The sequence below is a fragment of the Hippocampus comes genome, unplaced genomic scaffold (assembly GCF_001891065.2).
Source record: "Hippocampus comes isolate QL1 unplaced genomic scaffold, H_comes_QL1_v1.1 scaffold45, whole genome shotgun sequence".
NCBI classification, from domain to species: Eukaryota; Metazoa; Chordata; class Actinopteri; order Syngnathiformes; family Syngnathidae; genus Hippocampus; species Hippocampus comes.
This window is the reverse complement of record NW_017805783.1, coordinates 1,338,302-1,358,545: the sequence shown is the minus strand read 5'-3', so window position 1 is coordinate 1,358,545 and position 20,244 is coordinate 1,338,302. Positions and strand designations below refer to the sequence as shown.

At 40.7% G+C, this 20,244-nt stretch overlaps 1 protein-coding gene and 1 long non-coding RNA gene across 2 annotated transcripts in view; one reads left to right on the top strand and one right to left on the bottom strand.

The window, feature by feature from the left end:
* Positions 1-20,244, bottom strand: part of si:dkey-91m11.5 (BCR activator of RhoGEF and GTPase) — a 35,048-nt gene that overhangs the window by 8,098 nt on the left and 6,706 nt on the right. The window contains exons 2-10 of the mRNA XM_019885121.1: positions 7,709-7,881; positions 6,122-6,226; positions 5,717-5,902; positions 3,706-3,813; positions 3,429-3,489; positions 3,285-3,337; positions 3,040-3,180; positions 601-722; positions 281-446 (exon numbers count right to left, since the gene is read on the bottom strand). Of these exons, the coding sequence (XP_019740680.1) occupies positions 281-446; positions 601-722; positions 3,040-3,180; positions 3,285-3,337; positions 3,429-3,489; positions 3,706-3,813; positions 5,717-5,902; positions 6,122-6,226; positions 7,709-7,881 (1,115 nt within the window). The remainder of the gene's footprint in view (positions 1-280; positions 447-600; positions 723-3,039; positions 3,181-3,284; positions 3,338-3,428; positions 3,490-3,705; positions 3,814-5,716; positions 5,903-6,121; positions 6,227-7,708; positions 7,882-20,244) is intronic.
* LOC109524966 (uncharacterized) lies at positions 14,851-15,188 on the top strand. Its single transcript, XR_002170057.1, has 2 exons — positions 14,851-15,029; positions 15,107-15,188. It is a non-coding gene; the product is annotated as an uncharacterized LOC109524966 (long non-coding RNA).

Sequence of the window (20,244 nt, the reverse complement as noted above, 5' to 3'; positions counted from 1 at the left end):
AGCAAGCAATGCTTTAAGTATAGCTCAAGACAGTCCACATGCATACAAATACATATGCATGCAGAAGTGAGATGGCTCAGTGCCGCGCTCAATAACACAATGGCGGGACTGGCCTCTGTCGCAGCAAAAAAATCAAATCAAATGAAAATCAAAATGTCCACGTTTTGGTCAATGACTGCTCTTCTGGGATTTCTACTAGTTTTGCTCTGTTGTGGATCTTGAACCTGGAACCTTCTGCTTCTTAACAAAAGCCCTTGTCTCTCTCTGTGGGCATGTTTACCTTTTCTCTGTGGATCTCATTCTTAATCTGGGACAGTTTGATCTTCATGGCATCAATTTCCTCATCCTGGACTAAAGGGATAGGGGTCGACTCGCAGTCCTCAATTGTCTGAAAGGTCAGGTCGGCGAGAGGAATGTACCACTTGCAGTCATACTGTTGTCCTTTCCTGTGAATGAGCACAACGCAAATGCAGTTTATACACCTTGGTCACTTCACATGTCTGTCTGTTTTGCTTTTACTTCAGAAACGTTTTCTTTTTTTCTTAACGAAGCAGTGGAATATTTAAGTTACAGGCAAGGTATTGACTCAGACTCCCTCACCCTGCAGCCTGTTTCTTCAGCTTGGTACAGAGCAGCAGGTCAGTGAAGAGGAAGACATGACGGAGTTTCCTGGAACCTTCAACCAGCTCCACCATGAAGCGGTCCCTCAGAAGCTGACGGTTCTGACAACAAAAAGCTACAGTTACAGAAACTACGACATCATTGAAGACACTGTGGTGGAACTGCAAAATATAATGAATTCATTTACATCTGTCTGCCACGACTGGATCAAAATAAAATGAAGTTGATGTACTCAATTTCAGAGTGCAGTAGAGCTGTTCTCAGATAAATGCTCCCAAATTCAAGCACTGGGTATCTACATTTTGTTTAATCTCAGAAGACCTTCCTTGAGTATATTTCATTTACCGTGTCATTATTCACGTTGATTATGTGTTTCCTCTATGGGGCGAAATGCAGGTACAGGACTGCACTCGAAGGTAGGTTTTTTTTTTGTTGTTTAAACAGAAAACAGCATTCTGGTAGATCTGTTCAAATTTCAAATTCTTGTACAATCCCCTCCCAAAAAGTGAAGGACAGAAAGTCAAGATGGGCAAACAGAGAAAATTATCCCCAAAACAGCACGAGGACATAAACAGACAAGTGTATGTATACAAATTAATTCTGGTGGGGCACTGGACCTTAAAATTAGAGCTTACTGGTACTCCTCTTGTTTGAGGCACACATGGCTGTGAGCTGTCAGCACTTTGACCTCTGGGTGGAGGTTGTTTACATTGTGACGCTGCCCATGTGAGACTCTGTTGCCAAACACTCACTACGGTATGAAAAAAAAAAAAGAAAAAGGAAATCGTTGCAGGACGAAAGGCACTCCATGTCTGGCTCTGTCCTGGTTTCAAAACGTGGTAGGAGTTCATCCGCTTATTGCTTTGATGACACAGAGGGGATGGCGGATCAATCAATAATCCAATGGAAAAAACAGCTTTTAGTGCAGCCTTTCTTTTTAATCATTGGCTACAATGACATTGAGTATTGAGTACAATTGAATGTGCACTTTCAACTCGGCTGTGTCCCCTGCGCCAGGCGAGTTCTAAGATACCAGCAAGCTGGGTTCAGATGCTTGACACTCAGGCAGAACATTGGGCTGCTCTATTATGATGAGACCTTTTCCAGGTTAGTTTCCGGGACCCAAAAGTGGCAGCGCAGCCGGGAAGGATGGGAGGGAGCTCTGAGCTAATCAACAGGCTTTCTTCATTTCCAACACGGAGATCCTGACCTCCTGTGTTTGCACTGGTTAGTCATAAGCTTCCTTTTGCTCCACTTCCTTCACAACTAAAGCAGACAGGCTAAGATGAGTCAGTGGCCAACTTTATTTATCAGAGCTTCCAATTACCTTATGCTTTGCCTTGTTACCGTCAACACCCACAATAGAGGGGAACCATGGAAGAAGATGTCATCTTGAATTCTGTCATGTCATTTTACCTGAATTCTGTGTGCCTAAACTACAGTTACAGAATGCACATTGAGCATCTTGTCATGTTGCCATTAGCATTCATTTCAAAGCAACACTGTGGCAAATAATATGTTGACCGAGCTGCAAGAGTAGCTGTGTAGTCCTTTTTAGGTGTGCCTTTTGCAAAGACTGTTTTCCATGTTATGCCTACATTTGACAGTTTTATAAGTCAGACCTAGCTTGATTCAGGGAAGAGAGCACAAACAAGGCTGAAGGAAAGTCAGCAAAGTAAAAAAAAAAACATTTTTTTAATGGAGCAGGCGTTAGACGTAGCTGTTTGCACCGGCGGACTATATTCCACCCACTAAATTTGGAACAGTAACAAGCTGTGCGAACAAGCTGAATTATGTTTTCCCACAATAATGATCACAGCAACGTGATATAAATACAACCAACTGAATCTGAACAGTTCATTAGAGAACAGCTGCACCATTAAAAATGCCACATAAAGACACACAGAAAGGCCCAAACTGAGTATGCTACAGTGCGGTATTAATACCTCTTTGACATTGTCGATCAAACCTGAGGATTTTTGTTGTACAGTCGGAATTCTTACTAAATTACTTATTTAATCTCATTAGATCATACATCACTTTCTCGCCAGTTAATGTACAATAGTGTATATATCACAGGTGTCACACTCAAGGCCCAGGGGACAAATCTGGCCCGCCACAACATGTTTATGTGGCCCGCGAAAGCGAATCAAACACGTCAACTTCCAGGATGCTTCCAAATATCTGTACCAAAATTTCAAATTCTCATATGTAATAAATAACAGAGATATTGTGAGTATTTTCTTGTTACCAAACCCCTCATTACAGTACCTTAAATAGTTGAAGAAACAATTACCATTTCTATTTTGTGTATAATGAAGAGTCACCTATTTCATACTGCTGTGCTCAGAAAAAAAATGCATGAAGCAGGTACATATTTTCTTTATCATACATGATTATGTTCAGTGATGAACTGACCTCTCCCTTCTTTACTGTCATTGAGTGTCGACGAGGGGTGATTTCTTCATTAATGCTGGACAGAAAGTTCTGTGAGATGCGCAGGGCATCCTGTAGCAGTGCATAGTCAGGGTGGCTGGAGGGAGTGTGCTTCAGTAAATCCTAAAACAAAAACAACCAAAATTAAGACAATTTTTGTCCCCAAACTCCATGCCATTGCCCAAGTAAGATGAGGCTCTGTATTAGCACTCCAGAGGTTGACTTACATGTAGAACCAGTGTGCTGCGTGTCACTCGGTCTACAGGCTTGTAGAGAAGGGCTGGAGAGAAGGAATCAGCTTAGAATTGATCACGACTCAACAATACGAATACTGAATTATGTGAGTGCCAGTCATTTTACTCAGAACTCACTTTCCAGGGATTTCTTTCCTGACTGGTCTTTGCTGTCCTTTGTGCCTCTGACCTTGAGGTTCTGTCAGGAAGACATAGTCATAAACATCAACTAAGAGCAACTGCCCCATTGCATTGTGCAATTAAAACAATTAGTGCCACCACAAAGAGCTTTTGTGGCTCTGTACACTTGCGAGAACCACTAAAAACTGCTCTATCATCACTTGTCCCAGGCAGCGGCACCACATCAAACGCTCAAACTGCTGCAGTTCCTGCTGTGTGTAGTCTTATTACATACCTCAGATATCTGTGCAAACTGTGTGTTTGCCTGGCAGCACTTGTCTGCTGTCGCCACAGCAACCTTATAGTTGTCCACAAAGGCCCGGTACACTCCAAGCTGGCTGGCCTGGAGGACATGAGGAGAAACCAAATTTGATTCCTTCAACTGACATCAGAGTCATTAAGTTCTTTTAAAGGCACTGGAGAGGGAGAGAGAGAGAGAGAGAGAGAGAGAGAGAGAGAGAGAGAGACTTCCCACAGTGGTCTGATTCTCCCATTATTATTCAATAGTGAAAAAAAAAAATTTGACATGAAATATCTATTTATTTACTATCATATATATATTGATTTATGAAGAAAATAAATGCACAGAATTTACTACGTAAATATATATTTCGATTAACGTTCCTAATTTAACTAGGGCAGCTTTTGGGGGATCACTATGGCAATAAATACATGCGCAGAGATCATACACAGACCAATCACATGAATTACAACGCCTCCTAGGTGGTGGAGTCAAATATTGTATGTCGATAGTGTAGTGTAGTAAATGGGGGCGTGTGAGGCAGACAAGCGGTGACGAAAGGAGCAAGGAAGTAAAGTCAGGGGTAAACAGGAATTATTAGGGATTAAATTACAATGCATGCTAGCTACAATGTTCTCAATCACGGCTTCAAGAAATTTGCTTGAAGTGAATGAGAGTAACTTCTGTGATTGAAAGAATAATCATCTTAACACACTAATTTTACACTTTGAATTTAAATCTATCCATCCATTTTCGATCCTGCTTTTTCTCACTTAGCGTCGTGGGTGAGCTGAAGTGTACACACTGGTCCGGTCGCTAACCAATCAAATTCATCTCTGAGGCAGTGATTCTCGGTTTTATTGCCCCCCTCCCCCCCATCCCCTCCACAGGAAGAGGAAATTCTTTGTGTCTCCTGCTCTGTGCTGTGTGTGTGCATGATCAAAGCAAGAATACTCCACCCTGTTAAGCTAAAACTCCCTGTGCAGTTTCAAAAAAATGACAGCACCACTGCCACCTACAGTAGTGGATGTGCAAATAAACGTTAAGTCATGTATACTGTTCACCACTTTCTTCGATAAAACCAAATATGGAAGAACGCAACATTGCATATATCCTACTGCAATAACCCAATTAAAATGGATCTTCCATAAACAGAGGGATAATGCATTCTTTCTTCGTCCTGTAAGATACTTTACGGATAGTCTATAGAGCATGTCGGTTGCCTTGTTGTCAAACTGTGTTATAAAAATAACCTTGTCTTTCTTCTAAAACCAGGGAGATGACAGCCGCTGGGAATTTGCCATGCCACAACATGCTATGCTCTAGCTTGATTTGGCATAACAGTTACAAAAGAAAGCAAAGCGAGTGAGGGAGATTTGTCACGTCTACATATAAACCATGCATGAATGTGTACGTCTTGCGCCAATATCATATAAGCTCTTATCCAGTAACCTCCTATAGAACTTTTTGTTCTCCTTTACTGCTTGTCATACGGTGAAATGATGCTTTTATGGGGCTGAGTGATGACTTCAGGCAGTCCAACCACATGTGCACTTTAAAACATACACAGCCGTAGTCCATGAAAGGTCTGCTAAGGTTTTGCTAAGCCAACAAGGTACGACATTAAAGAATTCTCATTCCGATAATTTCATTCAGAGGAAGTGCTAAGCAAACTTTTCAGTAGAATTAAAGAATTCTCATTCCGATAATTTCATTCAGAGGAAGTGCTAAGCAAACTTTTCAGTTATATTAACCCATTGTATACTTCCAGACCATCGTGTTTCTCTACTGGCTAATAATTCTCAGCTGCATGTATGTTAAATCACAAGAAGCAGAAAAACAGGTTTGGCTAATGTGCCAGAGCATGTTTTTACCTGACCATTTTCCTGATGCATAATATGATGCTATGACTGATTCCTCGTGTTGATTTTTCTCTTTTAAATTGCAGTTGACAATACAGAAACGCAGGGCATTTAGGTGGCAAAATGTTAAAATGAGATCATACCAGTCTCTGGAAGAGGTCTCCCACACACTGTTGGTAACTCCAGTCTTGAACACGAGGAAGCAGAGCGTCATAGAAGTCTTTATGGATCTCATGGAGCTCGGGCACTTTAAAGAAAATAGTCTCTATCTGCTGGATGGTCAGCATTGGTTGCGATGTTGTGGCTGCTGCCCTGAGAGGCTTCATGGGCTTTAAAGAACAAAAATCCATGAGGTTATTGATGAACTGTATGGAAACGAGTTTCAAATACAATTCACGTGTCATTCAGAAATTGTGTAATGCTTGCTTCCAAAATATTTCCTAAACGAGGGTAAAAAAAATAAAAAATACATGTACTGTACTGGCCACACTTAAAACTGACCATTATCAGCTTACAGTATGATGAAAAAGTGTGTGTGTTGAACATACAATCAAAAGTGCTTCTAGGTGGCTGAGGTAGGTCTCCTCACTGGCCAGGATTCCGGACAGAACCCACTTCCTCATCTCCACTCCTTTTTCCTGATCCAGCTCAACCTGACACGAACATGGACATGACCGAGAAAAAAACAGCGATATTGGGAAATCCTGTTGATGGATGTGTGACGTGCTGACCGCACACATGTGGCTGCAAATATTGTTGTAAGATTAACGACAAGGCATATTTTACTACACTCTGTAGGAGTTTTACATTCCATGGGGGCTGAGTCAGACACTAGCGGTATCTTCAAGAAGATAAATGTGTTTCTAGACCAGAGCTTATTATTTCAACAGGTCAAAGACATCAGTCATCTCAGTGCAGGCTATCATGTTGGGGACTTAATCTCAGCCATTACATTTCCTCCATCAGTGTTGAAGACCACCAATCAGAAGATAATAAGACCACACATACAAGATGAAGACAGAACCAAAGAGGGGAGCGGGGTATACCGTATTGGCCCGAATATAAGACGGTGTTTTTTGCATTGAAATAAGACTGAAAAAGTGGGGGTTGTCTTATATTCGGGGTCTGGACATTATACCCTTTCACGACGCTAGATGGCGCCAGATATCATTGAAGCAAATGCTGAACTTGACTCCCCAGGCCAAAGTGAACCCCTGCCCCGAGGAATAAAAATAAAAACAGCGGTAGCACGACGAAGAAAAATAAAAAAATAGCGGTAAGAAGGAAAAGAGAAGAAAATAATAGAAGAGATAACAGAAAATGGAGAAACGTAGTGACAATCTATAGAAAAGTGGGTCAAAGAACGGCCAGGTTAACCGGCAGCTGAGGAGAAGTTATGATGTAATTTACATTTCAAAAACCAGAAGCCATTCAATTACGAATGTGATTGCACTTTTGTTTACATATTTAAATCTTCAGATATTAAGATTTGAATGAGGCAAAATAACATGCTTTTTCTCTCAAATATATCGTTATAATCATTTGTTTCAGATGTACTGTAATTATTTTCTGTATAAAAAATAATTTGGTGTTCAAAAAGTCTTTTTTCAAACTTGAGTCTTGAAAAAGAGGGGGTCGTCTTATAATCAGGGCCGTCTTATATTCGGGCCAATACGGTATTGTATATGGAACAGTAAACCCATCAATCCATTTTACACAGTGCTTATCCTCATTAGGGTTGGGGTGAGAAGGAATTTAGGTTTGAATGTAAGTGTGGATGGTTGCTTGTCTATACAGAATGTGTCCTGCAATTAGATGGCGGCCAGTCCAGATTGTTAGGTAGTCATCTTAGATAGGTGCCAGTTCGCTCGTGACCCTTGTTGCAGATAAGCGGTATAGGAAATGGATGGATGGAATAGTCCTACAAATGCAAACAGATACGCAACACCGCGGCCAAGAAGACAGCCTGCCTACTATTTTGCCAGAAAATAAGGTCCACCCACCATCCGATAAAGTATTCTAAGGCACTACCATTCAGTATTTTAACATATAAGCCCACAAATTATGGCACATCAAGAGAAGCAACAGTGGAGGCCAATATACCTTATAGAAGAGACAGTAAATTTTGACATTACCGACAGCGTAGACTCCAAGGAACCGGATGATTGTGTGTCTCGGCTGCAGCATCGACTTTTAGAGCGGAGCTGAGGAGATGAGGGAGGAGAGCCGCTGAGGGACAGAGCATCGTGAGAAGTTTGCTCTTCTGAGTGTTCCGGGTCGTAACTAAATGATGCAGGGCTCTCGTTGTCTGTTAGAAACAAAGGACACATGTAAGCCATGAGGTAATAAAAGTAACAACATGAGTTGTTTTTAAATCATTGAACCTGTAAAGTTTTGAGCACATTTCCTTTGGTATGTCTGCCCTTCAATAGAAATCCAAATAAAGCTCATAATTGTTCATTGGAATGCAAATGTGGATATTACGAAGCCGGATAAGCAGACACAACTTTAATGGAACACTGTTCAATAAGAATGTTTTGTGTCCTGGCTTATTTTGCAGCTGGCAACTGCAATTCACATTTCAATGTCTTTCGTCAGCAGCAAACAGTGTTACCACAGTAACCTTGAAAAAGTTATTTAGTTACTTTAGCGAATACTTGAGATAAAATAACTAAATTGCTTATCTGATTGCCTGGCTTTAAAAGTAACCAAGTTAGATCAAAACTTACTTTCAGCAGATGCCGACGATTCGCATTAACATAAAAAGGACACCTGCTTTCACCAATACTTTATTGAAACATTTTTAACAGTCATGTGTAAGGATAAGGTTTTTATTACTTTGTATAAATAAAATGATATCCTTTATGACTGAACTTAAATTGTGAAAAAAAGGTCAAAACAGCTTACTTTTTATTTTTTTAAATTGTTTTTCTTGACTTCAATTCCCATAAATGAATTTTTTTATATGTAAAATATAAATTCAAGAAAGTGTTTTATGACAGGACATATTTAACTGTTCATACTGTAATGGCAAAATATAACATTTATAATTTATATTGTGTGTGAATATAATTCAAGGACTTCCTGCATTCAACTCAGCTCTGCTTTACAAAACCTGTTAGGACTTGGTAAGCTTCAATGCACCGTGCTGCGACTACAAATGTTTCTTTGATTTTGATCTTTAAGCTACAGTAGAAAACACTTATCTATAGATTGGTGTGTACCACCAACCTGAATATTTTCAACTTCAGATGCCACAAACTCGACATAGGGACTCGAAAACGCAAACATCTCAACTTCCTGCATTGGTATGTACACGTCAATGTGAAAACGTGACTTGGCGCATGAGTGAACTCACTCCCGAAGACGCTTGGGGGTAGATAACTCCTCAACTCAACTGCATTTATAGGTCATTAAAAAAATGTTGCATACAAATTGCTGCGCATGGAGCAAAAAAATGATTCATACAACAACAAACAGTTTATACAAATTATAATACAAGCTATTACTGTACTCCAAAGCAGCATTCAGTCCTTTGGCTCAGTAACATCACATTTTTTTTAAAGCTTCACGACCCCAGGTCAAAGCCAGGCACTGTGAGCTTGTGCCAAGTGAGTGGATAAACGGACAATCAATACACAATGATCTCGTTTGCCTTGGTGTCCGGTACTTTATCAGATCAAGAGCAACTGATTCAAAAGTTTACAAAATTAAGTAGAGTATCTGCAATGATCACTTAAATATACAGGTGCCACTTTAAAAAAAAATAAAGATAGAAACAGGCCAATAGTGATCACATGCAAGAAAAACAAGTTCCAAATACTGTATACAGTCTACCATGTGATTTATCACTAATAGGACATCAGGAAGACGAAGCTCAACAGGCATCGCGTCCAGTAATCACTGCCAGCCTTCCTGGAGTCACCATCACTTATCTGAATCGTCAACATTATTATCACAGAGATGACTGAAGGCTGTGAGAGGGGATCTCAAGGAACAAGGAAAAAAAATCTAAGCATGCATCCAGTAAAGTGGCGGCTGGTTTGTAAAGAGACGCTCGTAAAAAGCTTGAAAACAGGAAAGAGAGGATTCCGGAAAGCGACGGGGGACAAAGCTGAGTCACCCTGGAGAGGCCGGGGAAACCGAGTGCATTTATCAAAGTGATATCTACAGAGACCCTGGGACAAAAGACTCCAACAAACAGAGAGGATCCAATAGAGAGAAAGAGAGAGGCATGTATTGACTGTGTGAGGAAGAGCTGAGTACCGGCCAAGCTTTAGTACACAGGGGAAGTCCGGTGTGAAAGGCCACTCTGTGTTCCAGCGAGATTATACATCAGCTCTGCCAGTGGATGAATAACACATCCTTCTCAGCGGCCTCAGAGGCAACAGCTATCTCCTCCGATCTCCTCCTATACATATCATATTTAAGCACGAGGAGACATTTACACATTTGATCCTCCCCAAAGAGACTTGAGTATTTAACAGAATTGTTTTTAAAAACTTCATTTTTTAAAAACAAAATATTTGAACGTGACAGTGTGAGAAAAGAGGACGTCACATAAAAATGTTTTTATTTGCAGTCAGGACAACAAGAATTGTTCCCGAGGAAGTGTCCAGGCAGCTCTGTCCGGGAAATTCAGCAATTCATCTTCAACATCAAAGCGGAAACAGGCCTACTGCACAGGGTCATCTTTTAATAAACAGGCTCCACTCCCACCTATAGAACAGCATATGTTCTATAAAGTATAATATTTACTGTACAGATAACTTTGATTTTTCAAATATTAACTTTGTCAAGCCGATCTCTCGTGCGATTATTTCAGAAATGTGTGTCAATAATTTCATCTGTAGGGTAGTTCAATACACGGCATCAAATGTAATAGTTCAGTGTGGAAAATTTGACAGAGTACAAAGTAGTTCAGTTTCTTTTTCCATAACATAATTTTTGTTATTAGTAAGCCACTTATCTTTTGTCCTTTGTGAACTCTTCCAAAGGAGAGAAGACACTTTCATTATTTAACGTAGATACTTATTCATGTCTGAGGAATTTAGTTTGTAATCTGGACAAATTCTCAACTACTACTACATAAGCCAATGCTGATTGATGCGTATCAGATATCATAGTGAAGAAAACAATTTCACAATTTCCACTCCCCTGCTTTCAAAAAATTCTTTGGCTATGTTTTTGTGCTGGTGTTGCAGGTATACCAGCAAGACTAGCACAAAAACACAGCAAAACCAGCATATGCTGTGAGGACCTATGCTAGTCTATGCTGGGCGTTTCATGTCGATAGACAGGTCGGTGTCCTCTCAGGCTCTTCCTAAAGCATCTCATCATGGTTTCAACCATGCAATGAAGCTGTAATAAATACTCCCTAATGACATTACATAAGCGCTCAGCCTACCAGCTGTGGATCAGAGTTAAGCTCAATTTGCTTCAGGCTTGTGCCTGAACTCTGTAATTTTGTGTTTTTCAAGAATTTCATACATCAACTGTAATTTGTTTCAAATGATTCCAGGCTTTTTTGTGCTAAATACACAGACTTTGCTGTTTTTCCGACACTTACACTTTAAATATGCCAAAAATAAGACACCGAGTGTAAACCAGTGATGCAAGTTTCCACTCCCCCTTCTGGAAACTGATTAGGAATCAGGTTTGTTTTCTTTAGTCTGTGAAAAAAAAAGGAATGAAAAGGTGGAATTTTGATTTATGCTACTGATGACAAAGCAAAGACATAGTCAAATCCTTAATCCTAATCCACGGAGATAAACTACGGTTGCGGCCAGCGACAGATGTACAGCTGAGACTGTTACAAAATCAGAGATTCAGTCTCACACAGATAATCATCGGGTCTTATTTTGTCATGCCAACATCATCCTTCAGCATTTGGGTTGAATGTGAACATTGATGCTGACAAATACCCAGATAGTACAGACATTTTACTGCACATTGTTGATTTAAAATTAAAAACATCGCAATCACCTATTTTGGATGAAAGGCAATCAAGATCAAATAGGACTCAACCAGTATGAAACTGGGCAAAGAGGTTTATTGATTCGGTTCCGCAAATAGAATGGTGGCATCCGTAAACCTCTGTATGCCTTCTGGGAAAAGGCCCAGGCCAGTGCACTTAATTGATCAGTGTGTTGATAGTTACGATGGAGAGAGAGAAAGGTTACACCTTTGGAAAAAGTCACATGTGGGTGTGAGATGTCAAAAGCTCCACAATGCATTAAGGTTGAAGCAAATGCATGCTCCACTGAACTTTGTGGTCACCCAGGAAACTGTAGCGACAGGAAGAGCAATAGACAAGTGGGTACTGAACGCACGGAATACGGTTCCATTTGTAGCTGGAATCACTCCAAGGTTTCATGTCACTTCACAGTGACCTGTGCGTAAAATTGTCTCGGGTCATGTTTTAGGTCACCCCGCTGAAAAGAGCCAACTTGAATCCCAAGGCTCCATCGCCGTAGGACACATGAACGTCAATGACTACTCAAAACCATAGACTGTACACTGCTACTGTAGCAGTACACTCGCCTGACTTGTGTGCAGGCAGCGTGGGATCGGTTCCCACCTAATGATGGTGTGGATGTGGGTGTGAATTGTTGTTTGTCTCCATATGTGCCCTGCGACTAACTAGCGACCAGTTCAGAGTGTAGTCTGCCTTCTGCCTGACGTTATTACCTTTTTCCCCTGACTGTTCGGGATAAGCGTTGTTGAAAATGGATGGATAGATATATTATCACATATTATTATATCTAATATCACAATATTGTGGGGAGGTTGGTGATATAAAAAAGCTCAACATACTGTATAGAAACGCATAATATTGTTTTTAAAAAAAATGCAACAATATCACTGTTATCGTTACATTCAATTGGTAAGTTATTACATGATACGGAATGGCAAAATCACAACTTTTAAGGAGATTGGTAGGTATATGTCATCATGATTCAAGTAATGACTGTGACATTTGTCATAAGTGGCATTCTTGTTACCAATTTGTTGATTATTGAGTGTCTGGAATATTTTGGTTGTCTGTTGTTTGTTTTTTCTTATTCATGCCTTGGAGCAATCAAGGGAAAAATAGGTTCAGTTTTCCCATCCCTTCATTGCAACCTTGCAGACAGGTGAAAGTGAATTTTGTGTCCATCTAAGCTAGCCAAAGTAGCATGCCGGTTGGCATTGGAAGTGCAAAACAGGTGCCAAGGGATATTCCAAGTTACATTTGTGAAGGTATAACTCATGAAATGTCAGCAGTCTACTGCTGAAGTACCATCAGAACAATGGAAACACTGAGTGGCTTCAGTGGTTCATTGTGAATTCCTTTAACAATGCAAAAAAAAAAAAATCAATCAGTCAAGATCCCATATACTACGAAAGCCAACTACCAGCATTACCGTATTGTGATTACACCCGTTATGTTACTTAAATCATCCTGTGAGACATGACAATATTTTTCCACGGTTTGAGAAGACATTAAGGACCAACTGTTTTTATAAGCTGTGCAATCCATGCCAAGAGAAGTCAAATTGAATCTTACAGAAACTAATTGGGGTGTACCTGTAACTGGAGGATATGTAGCTGCAATAGTCCCCAATGTGTTGTGGTAAACTGTTAAAACGTTAGCCAAAACATCAGTACGTACGACTTTGAGCCACACGGCCCGTGGAAGCAGTGAGGGCCGCTCATCTGCTGTTTAGGCCAGCCTAAAATTAGTGCCAGTCAGTCAGTGAACAGTATCGGTTAGAACTCGACCGCCCAGCCCAGCGCACCTACTAATCAGTGTGTAGAAATAGCTCAGAGTGGTGAGACCACTGCATGAAATGTGCTTCATAAGAGAAATAATCAAAGCCCAGTAGTTCCGATCTAAAAAAACATAGAAAAACATACGGTGGGAACACACTGAATTTTTTTTTTTTTTTGCCAAAGTAAATTAATTACCCTTAAAGGTCAACTTTGTAACTTTATTCGTAACTTTAAATCCCAAAGGAAATATTTTTATGTCACAAGTGATGAAACAAAATAAATTAAATAAAGCATGAAAAAAATCATTCCTATTTCATAAAGAAAATTTTTTCCCCGAAGTGAGATCCTGACGAGCGACAAACCCAGAAGTGTGACGTCACATCAAGACAACAATAGCGGGACTCACTGTGAAAAGTGTACAAAGCCAGTCAGAAATCCATTCAGAAAGCGACGTTTCAAACTGATTTGAGGGGATCCAGGTGTTTGAAGAGTTGGAGGAAGAGGAGGTTGTGGGCAAGATGCATGTTGGACCATGCATGTACGAGGCAGATGCTCAAGATGTGGAAACTGTGTCTGAACGGCCGCACAAGGAGTGGAGACGAGACCCATCGGGATTGGAAGCATGGTAAGCTATATAGCAGGGGTGGCCAACCCGCGGCTTGAGAGCCGCATGCGGCTCTTTGGCTGGTTCAGTGCGGCTCTTGGGCTTTCACACGACAAGCGTGGAAAGCGCCTCGGCGGTGGCAATGCCATTCAAACTACGGCGCTAAATACACGGAACGTACTACGTCAGCCTATCATCAATCCTGTTACGTGACTGACATAGAGGGCAACCAATCAGATGACTGAATCACCGCTCATGCGCAAACAACGGCGCTAAGCGCTAAGATAGTGCCAACAATTAAAATTCACTATATTAAAAAAGGATTATCAAACAACCCGACATGGTAAATGAATCACAAAAGTAGATCTAACCATGTTATTGAGCCTTAGCAGCATAACATACTTTCAGGTGGCATGCAGGGTGCTGCAATCACTAAATAATGAAAAAGCAATGGGGGGGGGGTAGATCAAGGGATCTCGTTAATTTATGTCAAGTGTGGGCATGTGAAGTCCTTTGAGACTCTTTTGTGATTAAGGGCTAAATAAATAAACGTGACTTGACTACTGCAAGTATGCCGTCAGTTCCGTTTGTGAGTTGTGAACAAATTAAGCGTTTGCCTTGACATGTTTCTCAGGCATTTGTTTTCCCATTCCCTCACACCGAACAGCCTCATATTGGTCTAAAACAAACTGTGTTGACTAGTAATACAACAAGCTCCACAGGTCAGGCTGTCGTGAGAGAGGTGAACTCCTACCACACTTAACATTTCATTATCCCCCCCCACCCCTACACACACACACACACACACACACACACACACACACACACACACACACACACACACACACACACACACACACACACACACACTGCGAGCAGCTGAGACATTCCATTAGCACTTGCCTGCCAGCCCACAGCACAGAGGGCCCTTTGAGTGTGACCAAGGAGCAGAGCTGAGACTGAAGGACCACAGGCGCTGAGGCTGAGCACGAGGGAGGAACACTGAGCCAGGGGACTCAGGTCCACAAGCTCATAAACATGCCCAAGATATTTTCCAATCATCTCCGGTAAAGTGTTTGAGTAAACAAGCAAACTGGGTGAGCTAGCTAGGACTGAGTCCAACCTGTCTTTGGTCTTTTCAACAAAGTGTTTTTTTTTTCTTTTCTGTTCCCAGATAAGGTGGCACAAGGAGGCCATTCATGGACTTTTTTTTTCCTGTGAGAGCAGCTGGCGATGCCGGACCTGCTGTCACGATGCCCTGCCAGCTTTTGACCACTGTGTACTGTACGCTGCACAGAGGAACAGGTGTATCTTACTTACACACAGAGGCAGGACTACCTTACCATGACTGCGACCAGCACTTCCTCCGGTGGGCCAACGTTTATTCAAGGAAAGGGAAAGGCTGCATTCTTTAGCTTCCGTGACCACTTCACTTAAGGTGCTGGTATCCTAGTACAATGACGGGTCTATCTGGGCTACTTTGAGGAACCTCAAATATTAATGACCCTGCATTTGACTAGAAAGAAGGACTCGGTCTAAAACTGGAGGATGCAGCAAATAGTGCCACCCTCTTGACCAGCTTGCGCAAAGAACGGCCCGAGGGCGATATCCCTCCTCTCCCTACAATCTTAGACTGGTACTCACAGTGACCATGACGTCAAAATAAAACAGGAAATATGGGGTGTTTTTATTTTATGTGCACTTGTGGACGTTGGTACAAGGGAGGTGGTGAGCGAGAGCTACAGCTCGTGTCTGCGGTGTTGCCAATTTTGTGACATTTTCATTTTTTTCAATACTGTATGCAAATAAACACTTTTATAGACCGTATGTATTGACGGTATTGTAAGTCATCACCGTAGTATTATATGTCACTGTTGATAATCTTATACTTCATGCTTACTGATCAAGTCAAGTACAACTTTATTGTCAAATGTGCTGTATGTGCAACATATGTGCAACATACAGCACAGATGAAATTTCTTCCCTCTCAAGACAACATGCAACAAGAGGAGCCGCTGCGGGTGCCCGCGCCGCCATCAAAAGAAAAGTTAACATAAAATGACAAAATAATACAAGACAACACATAAGACACAGACAATCGTGCAATCTGAACCACTTTTCTGCATACACTTTGTTGTTTGAGGCAGTTATAGATGAAAGAGGAGCGAATCAAAAGTGTCCTTTTCACCAGTGGATCAAAGACGTCATGCTGAAATGTGCACACGTCTGCTACAAGCTAAGTTGAAAGCAACAAGAAGCTGTAGCATCCATTAACGAAAAAGAGATTGGCTCTCTTCTCCTGTCCCATGCAAATCCGCTTCAATTCCAAGCAGTGACTCCCAGTTCCACATCCGCATCGGCGCTCTGCCCTGACGCTATATTTGGAAGTCCTGACGTACAAAGGAACGGCTAATACAAGTTGGCAGCTGGTGCGCAAAATTAAAGTTTTGAACGTGTATTTTGAGATGTAGATTGTAGAAGATGTAATTTTAATGGCCGCTTGTAAATTTGTTTAATTTTTAAAATTTGCATTGCCTAATGATAAGAATAAACACCACATCTACACACACAGCAATTTATTGAAACAAGACAATATGCTTTTTATAAATACATTAAAAAATATATATCACAAAGTTAGGGTGGGCAAGCATTCCGGTTTTTCAATGTGGCCCCTTTGCAGAATTAATTGCCCACCCCTGCTCTATACGGAGGCCAATACAGAACCTTCATCAACACTAATTGACAATCAAGACATGCACACTTAGAATTTGTAACTGGCCACATTATTTGGGGAGCAGTAGCTGGTCCCTAAGGAGTTGGGTTTTGGAACAGGAGTGTCGCAAAAATAGAAATTGCAACTATCTGTTGGAGTGACACTAGTCTGAATGAGTTTGAATCTGTTGAGCATGCCCTCACTGCTACTAAGTGCAAGAAAAATCTGCTCAATTCCCCCTTGGAATTGCATGTGCAAACTGAGATATGTTGGTTACGAAACTAAAAATCCGAAGAATGAATTGAGGACTATCATTCTATTTAGGAATGTACGTAAAAGCATTTATTAGTAATCTCCAGATACCATGCAAATGTCTTTTAGCTCACCGTAGCAACTTGGATTTAAAATGGATACTGTCAAATCATTGCTGCTAATCCTAACTCTTCAAAAAAGAAAATTCAATGGCATATTTTCTAATGTCGTGAAACTTGTAACTTTTGCCACACCCCACCCTTTAAAAAAAATACATACAAGTTTCACAACCTTGACAAGAGCTTGATTCAGTGACTCACAGGACCTTGTAATCAGCTGACCGACTTGGCCCAAGTCTCCAGGGTATGAGCGAAACACAGAATACAGACAAGGGAATCCCCAATGTACACCTTCTGAATTAATCTGGGAACAACCCATTGTAAATTTCTGTGATTACAGTACGTCCTTTGATAAACCCTGTGGTCAAACATGTCTTCCACTTGTCTCCTCTACTATTACTGAATAGATGCACAAGTCCGTTCATGACAGCTCCCGGCACAATATTAAATATTGGAATAAAAACACAAGCATATACAATAACCTGAAATACACAGAAGATGATGGAATCTTGGGGTGAGGATCACATTTTTGTTTTGTTGACTGTCACTCTGTTAGTTAGCAATCTAATTTGTGGTTCAAACATGGAGAAAGATTTCAGACGTTGTAGGGGAGTAGACACAATTCTAGTGAACCAAACAGCGAAAAGAGAACATACATTTCAAAACAGGGAAGCTCCGTTATTCATTGGGATAGGAACTGAACTCTGCTGGGAACATGGAGTAAGTGATGGTTTATAAATCCTGGATCCTGCCAGGATTTTTTTCTCTCCTGGGGCTAAGGGCAGGGCTTAAGGAATAAGTGGGGAGGGAGGGGGCGCCGTTTAAAAAAAAAAAAAAAAAAAAAAAAAAAAAAAAAAAAGACTTATCTTACTTGAGAGGTTGTCTCGCATTTTCAATGTAAGTCTGATACAGTACTCACCAAAAGCATGTTCCGATGGAAGCATGGAACCGCCAATGCCGAGTAAACATTTTTCGCTGACTCGTTTGAAAGTATTTCCAAATGACCTTCAAGGGAATTAATAATATGTAGACTAAATGGCGAAAACATCACATTTTTTTCCCATAATGCCACAGGGTATTGATTGACACAGACAAGAGAAAATAAAAGTTGTTTTTAGCATTTGGCCTACATTATACCAATAAGTTAAACAAATAAGCATTGTTTAGTACTAAATTTTATGGTTTTATTATTATGTCTGCAGTGCATAATTTCCATTATGCATTTTTCCCATTAATACCAGAGGGCATTGACCTGCACATGCCCATGGAGGGGAAAAAAATGCAAGGTCTTCAGCATTTGCCTTATTTTGTTTTTTAAAATGTTCTAAGGTACTTTGCACATACGTCCGAATGAGTTTGCAAATACGTTTGAATGCGTACTAACTCTTACCTAACGCCCCTCCCTGCCCAAACAAACACACACGGGTTACAGCTGCAGCACAAACACGGGACTAGCAATTGTATTGGAACAGAATGGCTGCTGGTGAACTTTTTAATTGTTTAAAAAATAAATAAATAAATAAATAAATAAGTAAGTAAGTAAATTGCTGGGGGGCTTAACGGGGGCTAGACAGATTTCGGTCCTTCTCGCACCGGTGTAGAGCCATGCATGGCAGCAAAGCACTATTGTTGCCTAATTGAAAATAACTCCTCAACTCATGTCAATGTAGTCCAACGGTACCAAAATGTTGGCGGCAGAGCAATATTAACATAATATGTTCAAAAACTACAACATAAACCGTTTGCAACAAGTAAAACCCTTTGCAAAAAGGATTTATGAATCCTGACAAAACCCAAAATGCATTTCATTTGCAAGCATTTGCCGCTCAGTGAGATACAAGCTGAAAGAAGCTCCTCGGTTTATTTCAACAAGTTCATAGCATGAATGGGAGTGCTTGTCCCTCAGCATTCCCATGATGAGGATTGACCCGCAACCTGCCACTATTGCACTTCAACGCTAAAAAAAGTCCACGCACTCAGACGCTTCTTAACGCCGATGTCCATGAAGCTTTTGCCACGGGCATTTAAGAGTCATGATGATGACTAATTATGGCAAATTAGACCCACTGGAGAGCTGACCTCCTTTAAGCACTCATAGATAATCAGAAACTCTGTCTTTATCCGAGCTTCACAATTGCACCAGATACCCAGAAATGAGGAGATAAAAAAATATTTATTAAAAAAAAAACAAAAACAAAAAAAACAGAGTGCTGTGTCAAGATTACACAGTAACGCAGCTGATTTGTGACAGATCACAATAGTTACCTCATCCCTGAGTGACTAATAAAACGCATTTTGCATGGTGCAGAAAATTTACATGTATGCACAAATAATCCTTGACAGTAAGGTTTTATTAGGCTTTACTTAACACTTACACCAGGCTCAACTAAAAAGTTACAAAGCTTCTGTGAGATCAAGGTAGCATTGTTGGGGCTTTTTTTGTGCTTTTTTTCCTCTCAGGGTGAAATACATTTTAGCCACAATTCTTTTTAATAAAATTAAGAACACCAAAGCTTTCCGACTTCTCTCTGCAAGTCCCTAACCACAACAAAGGCCAGTTTATTGGAAATGTGCCTCAACCAACTGCGTGCCCAAATCTTAATCCAGCAACGTGCGCACAAATGTTATTGCAACACAGAACGTGAATCCAGACATCTGGTAATTCATTACACAAGGCTCACATGAAACAGCTGTGCCTTTATGTCAGCATTTAGTCTGCTCTGGACAAGGGCAATATCCACAGTGCCAGTAGCATGAAGATTTTCAACAGTAAGTGTCAAACACTATAATGTGCATTAAGCAGGGGAACTCCACTGATTTTACACATAATGGTCAAGTTGCAAGTCACAAGAACTGCTCTGGCTGTGCAAAAGTATCTGGAAATTGTTTTAGGATAAATAAAACACTCAAAAGTCCATTGGAACTTTCAACCACATCTCCACAAAATCAGTGAAAAAACAAAGTGCAGCAGAACACACTTAGAAAACACAAGAAGGTGGGCCCTTTTTTAAAATGCCAATTATAAAGTGATGTCATCCGGGCCGCCCAGACCTACAGGCTACACATTTAGAAAAGTAAATATGCTACTAACTGAGGGCATGGCTGTAAAGTAAAAGACTGTTTTCCAGGTGTGCGGGTGGAGGGGAGGAGGCAGCCAGATGATGCCTTCAGGAAAATTTAAGACGTAATGCATTTAAACTCTAGACAATAAAGCATGTTATTTTTTTT